The 10,710-nt window shown below is 59.0% G+C and overlaps 1 protein-coding gene across 1 annotated transcript; it reads left to right on the top strand.

Moving 5' to 3' along the window:
• Positions 1–206: 206 nt before the first annotated feature.
• On the top strand, positions 207–9,740 carry MB (myoglobin). Its single transcript, XM_036300855.1, has 3 exons — positions 207–392; positions 5,653–5,875; positions 9,031–9,740. Exons 1-3 carry the CDS (start codon positions 298–300, stop codon positions 9,175–9,177), a joined length of 465 nt encoding a protein of 154 aa, XP_036156748.1. The 5' UTR covers positions 207–297; the 3' UTR covers positions 9,178–9,740.
• The last annotated feature ends 970 nt before the right edge of the window (positions 9,741–10,710 follow it).

Here is a 10,710-nt window from a genome sequence, read left to right as displayed (position 1 = left end):
ACACAGCCACCCCCACACCCACCCCCGCGTGGCCTGAGTTGTCCTACCTCCCCACAATGGCACCTGCCCCGAAATAGCTTCCATGTAAGGGCCAGAGAAAGGAGGAGATTAGACCCCTGTGTGGAGGTGGGGGCCGGGGGACGGGGGGCGGGGAGGGAGCAAGCTGTCAAGTGATCTGTGTCAGGCATCGGGAGGGTATAAAACCCCTTTGGGGCCAGGCAGCCTCAAACCCCAGCTGCCAGGACCAGGACACCCAGCAGCCCACACCTGCTCTTTCTGTCTCCTTCAGACTACACCATGGGCCTCAGCGACGGGGAATGGCAGTTGGTGCTGAATGCCTGGGCCAAGGTGGAGACCGACATCCCGGGCCATGGGCAAGCCGTCCTCATCAGGTAAAAGGAAGAGATTCCCTTGTCCTATCACCTGCTTCCCTGAGATCAGGGTGTTTGACAGCAGGTGGAACCTTTGCCCAGGGTCGACCAGTTGGCTGTGTTAGTTGAGCTTGTTAACTCACCGCCCCCACCTCCCCCTGCCCCATTTGGTTCTCCTTTGCTTTTAAATGTCAGGGATTGGAGTCAGAAAAGGAAAGGGGATCCATCTCACACTTATGTCTGCAGTCGGGAAAAGCTTGATACCTTGAGCCCACCATGAGGAATTATAGACAGTCAGTTAACAGGGGCCCCGAGGGACCTCATCCAACTGCCTCACTTATTAGATGAGGACAGAAAGGCCCAGAGAGGGGACGACATTCCCCCCTCCCCCCCCCCGCCCCGCACCCCCGTCACAAGTCCATTGAAGTCTATAAAGTCACAAGGTTAAGATATGGCCCTCAAGGTGAGACATGTAGCTCTAGACCAGTGGTTCTCAACCTTCTGGCCCTTTAAATACAGCTCCTCATGTTGTGACCCAACCATAAAATTATTTTCGTTGCTACTTCATAACTGTCATGTTGCTACTGCTACGAATCGTAATGTAAATATCTGATATGCAGGATGGTCTTAGGCGACCCCTGTGAAAGGGTCGTTCGACCGCCAAAGGGGTCGCGACCCACAGGTTGAGAACCGCTGCTCTAGACCAAGCTTTGCCACTGAGCGGTTGTGTGACTTCTGAGCCTCGATTTCTTCGCCTACACAAGGGGGAAATCCCAATATCTACATTATAGAGTCAAAGTGAGAACGATATAAGATGATGCTTGTAAGGGGCCCAGCACTCTTCCTGGCATATAGTGAGTTGCAGAGTTCATAACTGCTACAGACGAAGTCCAGCGTAGGGCCCTTTAAGTATTATAATTAGAAAACAGGTGACGGGGGCCCATAAGTGGCTTTTGGCTCCGAGTATGTCTTGCATCTGAGCGCTCAGAGTGGTGTGGTCTCCACACGCCTTGCCTCCGACAGCAAGGGGTTCCCGAGTAAACCAAAGAACAAAGAATTCCAAGGTCTGGATACAGGGGTGGCTGGCGGCCTGTGAATGGAACCTCGTTTCCCGTTGCCTCCTCCCCAGACGGGGATCCAGTCTCCTCTTCTCCCGGCCCCTCCCTCGTGCCGGGGCAGCCCAGGTCAGACACCTGTGTCAGTCAGCGTTTCCACGCCTGGGAGGAAGGGGCCTCGGGGTTGCCACAAGCGAGTGGATCGTCCTTCACACTTCAATTCACAGATGAATTCCTCCTTCGTTCTGAGCCAGACCAGGTGTTCCTCTCCCCTCGGGTGCCCTTGCGCTCTCCCGGGGCCTCACCCACTTCCAGCTCCCACTGGGAGAATGGTGGGTCCTGGGCGCTCTGTTATCTGACGCGCGCGCCCTTGGTGGTCCACGCTGGAGACACGGAGGAAGGACAGTCAAGGGAGTTCTCTGTTGCCTTTCTCCTCCCGTCGCTGTGGTCTGGCTGCTGGGCTGCCACAGGTCCTGTTGGATTGGACAAAAGGCTCCCCCCAGGTTCACATCAACTCCTCAGCCACCAATCTGCTGTGTGACCTTGAAAAGGTCACCACTGCTCCTCTCTGCTTCCTATTGGTTGAGTGAAGGGGGTTGCCATGGTCTCCGAGACCCTTCCCCTCTTGCGCTGGCACTCCCCAAGTCCACGGTCCTCCCTGCTGCAGGAGAGCAGGCGGGGAAGTCGGGTGCGAGACCCGTGTGCAGAGCGGGGAGTCTCCAAGGTGCTCTGGGGGCCGCCAGCCCCGACGCAGTGCCTGGATGTTGACGGAGACTCGGGGCATGGTGTCATCAGGGGAAGCATTTTCTCCCTTCCCAGGGTGGCTCGGAGAGTCCTGCCACGGGCCAGGCGCCAGGGACAAGACGTGATGCCTGAGGCTCGTGGCTCCTTAAGAATCCAGAGAGCCTGATGCCCGAGCACATCCTAGACTGCGGGACACGCAGAGACCATGCCAACTGGTTCTGCCTGCTCAGTGGGGGGTGGGGGAGGGTAGGGAGAGGGTGCTGGCCCCCGGCCTGCCGGTGCCCCGGTGTGACCAGGCCTCTTGGTCCTGCCCCAGATGATGAACCTGGAAGGTCACGTCTCCCACGCCTCTAGTTACCAAAGAGGGCAGTTGGGTTCAGCTGGGCCGGTTACTACAGCTGAGGGCTCTCGTGATCATGACGTTCTAGAGCAGCGGTTCTCAACCTTCCTAATGCCGCGACCCTTTAATACAGTTCCTCATGTTGTGGTGATCCCCAATCATAAAATTATTTTCGTTGCTACTTCATCACTGTAATTTTGCTACTGTTATGAATCGTCATGTAAATATCTGATAGGCAGGATATATTTTCATTGTTACAAATTGAACATAATTAAAGCATAGTGATGAATCACAAAAACAATATGTAATTATATATGTGTTTTCTGATGGTCTCAGGCGACCCCTGTGAAAGGGTCGTTCGACCCCCAAAGGGAGGTTGAGAACCGCTGTTCTAGAGTGTGAAAGCTGGGGGGCCGTTGGAGCGTCTGGTTCCAGAAGCGAGGGTTCAGGAGCGAGGGGGCTGCTGAGTGGGCCCCAGGCCCCTGCCTTGCCTTCTCTTGTCCAAAGTTTTCCTGCTTTATGTATTTTTTCACTTGTACAAGGATCTCGAGGTCATGGAAAAACTGAAAATCACTGCTGGTGGCCAATAATTCCCATGGTGCAGAGAGGAAACAGCTTGAGAATCTCAGTTAGCTGGGGGCCGCTGTTGCAGAACCCCACATTCCTGACCCGAACAGTTGCACTGCTGCTATGGTGCAGGGTGATGGGGGTGGCGACGGAGGGGATGATGGTGACAGAAATGAGGAGGACAGTGAATACACTGACTGCCAGGCCCTGTGTTAAGTGTTTCCCAGATACTAACTCGAAACATCTGTCTGAGGTTGAAATGATGATCATCACCAGGTTTATCAGAGAGGTTAAGTAACTTGCCCAAAGTCACACAGCTGGAATTCAATTCCAGGCAGCATGCACTCACCGCACCTGGTCTCACTGCTGCGCGATACTGGCCCACGGTCCGGCCCATCCCCGCTCTGGTTCTTTGGTGCCGGAGCAGAGAAGAATCCTGCAGGTCCACCGGGCCCTCGGTCTCCGGGTGGGGGTCTGGCTGGCATCCGTTCAGCGGACACGGGAACCGGCCTCGTTTCTCTCTGACCTGCCTGCAGACTGTGACAAACCAGGCAGGTTGGAGAGGGAATCGGAGGTGAAAACCACAAGGCCAGGGGCGTTGCTGGAACGCGAGGGAAAATTCGGCCACCCATTTCCGCAGACGAGGTGCTTCGGCAGCTCGTGTTGGGGGCTGCTCCTGTCAGGCGAGTCCGGGCCTGGCCTCTGGGGCTGTGCCGGGGACGCTCAGCTGCGGGCACTGTGAGCCATGGGCACTCATTAGACAAACTCTCTGGTGCCGTGAGAAACAGGTCCGGGCTCCCTCTGCCAGCTGTGCTCAGAGCAGAGGCTGAGGTGGGTCCTGCCTTAGAATTCGGAGGCTGAGAAATCAGATGCGTGAGCAAGACCCAGAGAGGTTGAGTGGCTTCTTTAATGTCACACAGCACGTTGGAGACAGCTGGGGCCAGAGCTCAGCTTCCGTAATTCTCAGTCCCATGTTCCTTCTCCCAGACACCTGGGGACTCCCAAAATGTCTGAGATCCCTGTGGGTCCCAGGTCGTTGGCCCCATTCTGCCCCAGACAGTCTCCTCCCCATCTCCCCTCGTCGGGCCCTGCCTGTGGGTGCCAGGTCTCACCTCTGTCATCAGGAGTTCCAGGATCATTGTCACCAGATAACGATAGCCAGGAGTATGGACCCTCGGGCGGAAGGTGCCAGAGAGGAGCTGTCAGTGACACTCAAGGCTTGGCCGGGGCCCCGGGGTGAGGTGGTGGCACTGAGCCGGGCTATGGACAGCCCTGGGCTTTCTGGGCGAGCTGGGGGGATGCTCCCGGGAAGGGAGGGTTCCTGTCGGTGCCGTGTGGAGCGTGCTTGTGAGTGCATGCGTGTGCGTGCATGTGAGCACAGGTGTGTGTGGGGAGACACACTCACTGGCGTGTGTCCACAGTTGGGAGGAGAGGGAGCAGGCAGACGGGGTTTCTCCTCCACACATTTCAGGGGGCACCCGAGGGAGAGAGCGCCCGTTATGGAGCCGCCCAAGGCTGGGCTCGGGTCTGGGTTCTGCCACCGACTGGCTGCGTGACCGTGGGCTGGTCACCTGCCGCTGTGGCCTTCTGTAGGCCCAGGAGTGAAGTGGGGAAGTCACCCCCACTCAGGGCCAGCACGACTCCCTTTAACCACCACCAGCCTTTTCGCAGCAGGAAAGACAGGTCCAAGGCTGGAGGCGCCTGCTCAGGGTCCCTCTGTGGCCTGCTCGCTGGGTCCCTGGCAGGAGCGAGGACCTGGTCTTTGGCGGGTGGCTCCCACCAGGGCCCGTCGCCATCTGTACTGTAAGGGGTGTCAGAGGTGCAGGGAAATCAGAGTTTGGGCTCAAAATAAGAGCTTTCTGAGCCCGAGAGCTGCTCTGGCTGGCACGGCTCTCACGGGGAGTGAGCCTCCAGTCGCTGGAAGTATGTAAGCAGCGCAAGGGTGAGCCCGAGGCAGGAAGCTGCAGAGGTGGTCCCCAGCATGGATGACATTTTGAGTCACTCAGCCCTGCCTTCAGTCTGACTCTGCTGCACTCCAGCCCTGGAATATGGGACGAGGACGTCACACCTCGGGGCCTGTTTCCTCACCTGTGACGTGGGGGCACTGTGACCCCAAGGGCAGCGCAGGTGCAGAGCTGAGCACGGGGCCTGCACGTGGCAGGCACTCAACAAAGCCAGCGTCCTTTGGCCCCCGCCTCTGTTCCGCCCTTGATGCTACTCTGACCTCTACTCTCCGAACCCCTTAGGGAAAGCTGGGGTGAGGCCAGGGTGCAATGCAGCGGAGCTTTGCCTTCCTGCCTCTCAAATAACAAGAAGGGAGAAGAGGAAGGCATGAAAATTCCTAATGGCAAGCATTTCTACAACACGCAGCACATGTGACCTCATTTCGTCCTCACTGCCCTTGTATAGGCACGGACCAGTTAGCCCCATTCCCTGGATGAGGAAGCTGAGGCACGGGGAGGTAAAGGGACTTGCCCAAGGTGACACAGCTGGGAAGCGGGGGAGTCCAGATTTGAGCTCCAGTCTGGCCACCTCCACACCCCACTACATGCTCCAGCCCTCCCTGTTCCCACAGTCTCTTTAAGGGGCACCCCGAGACCCAGGAGAAGTTTGAAAAGCTCAAGAACCTGAAGTCGGAGGATGAGATGAAGGCCTCCGAGGACCTGAAGAAGCAGGGCGCCACCGTGCTCACGGCCCTGGGCGGCGTCCTCAAGAAGAAGGGGCAGCATGAGGCGGAGCTGAAGCCACTGGCCCAGTCCCATGCCACCAAGCACAAGGTCCCGGTCAAGTACCTGGAGGTGCGGAGCGGGCCAGGGACGGGGGGAGAGGATGGAGGGAGTGATCTCAGAAGCTCAGCCACTAACTCGCTGGGTGACCTAGGTCACTGCTCTCTGTGCTCCGGTCTCCTCCTCTGTAAGGTGGGCTGGCACCCACCTGGCCTTCCTCCTGGGGTCACTGAGATTGTATATATTTCTCTCCCAAATCAGTATGTCGTTACCCAGGAAGCAGGGGAGAGTGGGGATCAGGTGCACAACTTGCACTCTCTCCACAGGTAGGTACTCTTATCATACCCACTCGACAGATGAGGAGACTGAGGCACAGAGGTGAAGTAGCTGGTGCGTGGTCACAGAGGTAGCAAGTGGCAGAGCCAGGATTCAGTCGAGGTCCGTATCCCTGCAGAACCCCGGCTCCTGACCCGGTGCCACTGGGTGTGTGACATGTAGGACTCTGTGGCCGGAGCTCAGCAGCTGGGGCTCAGTTCTGGGGCGGGGCGGCCGGCAGGCTGGCTCTATTGGTTCCAGCATATTTACAGATGAAGCGACAGAGCCTCAGGCGTCCTAGGGGAGGAGGGGACATGGTGAAAGGGAGCGCTAGGGAGCTCGGGGACAAAGGGTCGAATGGATGGCGCAGCCCCTGGGGGCAGGAACGGCAGGCAGGCTGGTGTGCAAGGAGGGTAAGGATAATGGTGATAGGATCGGCCTGAGTCACCACATGGAATTCTCACAATCACACCCAAAGGTTAGGAGTTGCATTCGTGTTTCCTTCCTCTCACACAGACGAAGTGCAGAGGGAGGAAGTCAGAGCTGGTAGGAAGCCCCAGGGATAGAGGCTTTTTCTGTTCTGCCCTCCAGAGTCGCCCAAGGTGGCTGCTAGAGCTCCAGCCATCTGGTCCAGATTCTAAACAGGAAGCAGCAGGAGGAGAGGAAGGCTCTGGTTTAAGGAGTCTCAGAAACCTCATCCAACAGTGTTGTGCACACTCTGTTGGCCAGGCGTTAGTTATAAGACCACCCCTGTCAGCTCGGAAAACTGGCGAGGGTAGTCGGTTGCCACTCCAAATACAATTAGAAAATGGACACTGGGCAGGCAATCAGCAGTCCCTGCCCCAGGCAGGTACCTTTTTTTAAATCCCCACTTTACAGATTTGGAAACTGAGGGCTCAGAGAGGTTAAGCAGATTGCCCGAGGTTGAACAGCGCGTAAGCCAGGAGGGATAGCTTGATCTGGGGTACTCTGGAACCCACGGTCTTAATCCCTGTGACACAATATCCCCCATCAACCACCAGCACCACCACCAACCAGCACCTCATCTTCCTGAACCCCTACGGGCCCCCCACCACCCAGTCACACACAAACTATCCTGCCCTGCCCACTGGGCATCACAGACGTGAGGCGTGAGCATCCCTGCCTTTGAGATCAGCTCACACTGTGCTCCCCGCCCTCCCCATCTCCTCCTGCCAAATCCCTGTCCGTCATGCAAGGCTCAGCTCCGCAGCCACCGCCTCTGCGCCAGGCAGTCAGCTGCTCCCTCCGCCAGCCCTCCCCCCAGCAAAGGCGCTTGATCCTCCTCCTGTCATGTCACCTGCCCGGATGTGTTGTAATTTATTTCCTTACCCAGCTGTCCCCTGGCTGGGACTGCGCTCCTCAAGGGCAGACCCGGGCTCTCTCCCATTGCCGAGCCCCAGTGGCCTGTGGTGGGCTCACCGGACAACGGAACGACCCATCCCCTCTCCAGGGACGAGGACACTGAGGCTTAGAGAGAAACCCAGGTAGCCAGGTCGGCACCACCAGCTAGCAGACTAGAGCCCAGGTCTATGCCGACAAGCGTCATCTGCTATAAACAGTTAAGACTGAGCCCCATGAATGCTCTCCCCCTCGCTGAACTCTTGCTGCGTCTCACCTGGGAGTGAAGGGCCACCATCTCCTCACCTGTCCAGCTGCCCCAGCCCACAGCTTTCCAGGTGTTAGTGGCTCTGCTGTAGACTCGAAAGGCTGAGCTGGGGAGCCTGATGGCCTCCTTGAAGCCCCCACACTTTCCAGGGCAGGGCTTGCTCTACTGCACCCGTAGCCACACTTCATTTTGTTGCATTTATAACATTAAAGGTAAACGTGGCATATGTCCCCAAATCAAGGCTCAAAGGCAGGTGTTTTCTGGGTGTGGAAACTTGCTCTTCTTGAGGCCTCCCTCAGCGCGCTCCCCTCACCCCCCCCCCCTGCTTTCGGTCACTTGCACCCCCAGGTGCCCTGAGAAAATGGGAAAACCCGACCTCGGTGCAGCCCCTGGCTCCATCCCCGGCTCCAGCCGTGGGTCGTCCACAGCCCCCTGGGTACAAGCTCCAGCCCAGACCTCGGTCTGGCCCCTTCCCCGTCCGGGACTCTGTACACGACCCCTGGCCAGCGTGTGGCTGGCATGAGACTGTGAGGAGCCGTTGCAAAGGTGCAGGAGATTTTTCCATCCGAGACCCTCCAGCCCGTAGCAGCCTGTGCTGTAGATGTCCCTGCCTCCGTGTTCCTGGTGGTGGCACTGTGGTGACGGTGAGGCCGATGGGAGACAGGGCTTGCCCTGGGCTGAGCCGCAGGCTGGGTCCCTGTCCGCCTCTCTCTCCTTCCCTCCCACCAGTATGTTTGAGCTGCAATGCTGTGTTGGGCACAGGAAATGTGATGCCCCGTACCCTGCCCCCCGCCCCCCGCGCCCCCAATAGGCTATTTAAATCAATGACCACACTAAGCCATTAATGCAAACATTAAATACACGCAAATGGAGATGGTTTCTTCCTAGATTTCCTGATTGCAAAATGCTGGATAACATCACAGACCGTGAGCATCCCCCACCCCCACCCCCACCCCGGGAGTGGCCGTGCCCGGAGCTCTCTCAGCGCTGAGGCTGGGTCCTCGTCCTGGGCACCAGCTGAGGGCAGTGGGTGAGCCGGCCCACCTGGCTACAGGACCTTGGGCATGCAGCTTAACCTTTCCTCATCTGTACCAAGATGGGCCTCAGTTTCCCCATCCACGCCTGTCGAGGGTCATGGGGATCAGAGGAGTCAGTCAGTCTGTGGAGGCCACTCAGAAGTGCCCAGTGTATAGTGGCGCTGATGAAAGAGACCGGCTGGGCCTGATTCCCGCCCGGCTCCTGGCTGGCCCGGCCGTGACCTGCCCCTCTCGCCCCCTCCCTGCAGTTCATCTCGGACTCCATCATCGAGGTTCTGCAGAGCAAGCTCGGCGGGGACTTCGGGGCTGACGCCCAGGGCGCCATGAAGAAGGCCCTGGAGCTGTTCCGGAACGACATGGCTGCCAAGTACAAGGAGCTGGGGTTCCAGGGCTAAGCCCCCCGAACCCCCCACGCCCACCCCTACCCCCCTGGGCCCAGGCTGCAGGGCAGGGTGGGGACCGAATCTCACATAGTTGTGTAGAGTTTGCTTCTGCTGTCTGTTTTGTGTCTGAGCGGTGGGTGGGAACGGCGGAGGGGCTGGGAGCGGGGTGGGCAAGGCGGCGGAGGGGCGGGGCTCCCCATGGGGGAGCATCACCGTGGGAACAGGGAGAAGCCTGGCGTCAGCTCACTGGGGCCTGCAGAGTTTGGGTTGTACTTACCTCTCCTCTCACTTAAACCCCAACCCAATTCCTTCCAACCTCCAAACTGACCCACCCCTGCATCCTCACCTTGCACCCCAAATCTAAGCTGTAAACGAAGCCCCAGCCACGGTGCCCCTCTGGCCCATCACCCGGCCCCGGGACAGCGGGATGTCCCTTGGCAAAGAGAAGGCGGTCTGGGCTGTGTGGGATAGCCACACCCAGCCCCGGGGAGGCGTGGGGTGCCCGGGACAGCCGTGTGCCCTCTCAGCTGATGGAGGGACTCACCTGGTTTAATAAAAGATTCTGTTACACCACAGTCTCCGCCTGGAGTTTTCATCCCTCGAGCAGGTGAAGGGGCTCCCAGGGAGGCGGGTGGGAAGGCGGAAGTGGGACTCAGTGTGTGGAGCCCAGCGGGGGGGGGGGGGGGGGGAGGGGGAGGGCCGGGGGAGGCGTGGAGGGCAGGGGAGGTGGGTCGGGGAACTGCTTCCGGTGGGCCCCTACCCAGCGGCAGGGACAACGCTGGGCTCAGGGAATGGAGGGGGAGCCTCGTCTGGTGGGGAAAGTGGGCCGCGCAGCAGACCTTTGTCACTTGGGCTGCTCGGTGCCAGGAGCAGGGGCACAGAACCAGGGGAGATGGCAGGTCAGAACAACGCAAGCGGCAGGCCAAGGACACTGGCTCGTAAGTGGCAGCCCTGGGCTCAAGTGGTGGCCTGGGAGGCGGGGGGCCTCCAGCGAGGGAGACAGCTCGGCGGCCAGCCCATGACAAGTGCTGACCTTCTGGCCACAGAGAAAGGACAGACACAGGGGAACAGCTCACACACAGGAGCCAAGAGACAAAATCCATATCTACCAAGGCCAAGTGCTCGGGCGGAACCCGTGAGTCTGACTGCAGGGACCCAGAATAACACACTGGCAGGTGCCCACGGCAGCCAGGAAGCTGGCTGGAGCGGAGGCCGAGGGCAGGGGCGTGGACAAGGGCCTGGCGGTCTGGGTCCCTCTGGGCGCTTAAGCCTTGAGGGCCTTGAATAGCATCCAAGATTCAAAGCACCAATTCTGGAGGCCCCATCAATTTCCAGGGGCTCCCGGGAAGCAACCCAGTGGCCCTGCCCTCGAGGTCCTTACCTGGGCTCAGCCCCTGGAATGAGCCCGACCTCACTGCCCCCAACCCCAGCCCACACCAGGGTTCATGGTCGCTGAACAGGGCAGAGCTCATCCACCCAATGCAGACCCGTCTCAGATCCTGGCAGACTCGCTTGCCAGGCCGTGTTGCAGCATCAGATGACAAC

Source organism: Myotis myotis, unplaced genomic scaffold, assembly GCF_014108235.1.
Source record: "Myotis myotis isolate mMyoMyo1 unplaced genomic scaffold, mMyoMyo1.p scaffold_m19_p_3, whole genome shotgun sequence".
NCBI classification, from domain to species: domain Eukaryota; kingdom Metazoa; phylum Chordata; class Mammalia; order Chiroptera; family Vespertilionidae; genus Myotis; species Myotis myotis.
This window is presented reverse-complemented; position numbering and strand designations above follow the sequence as displayed.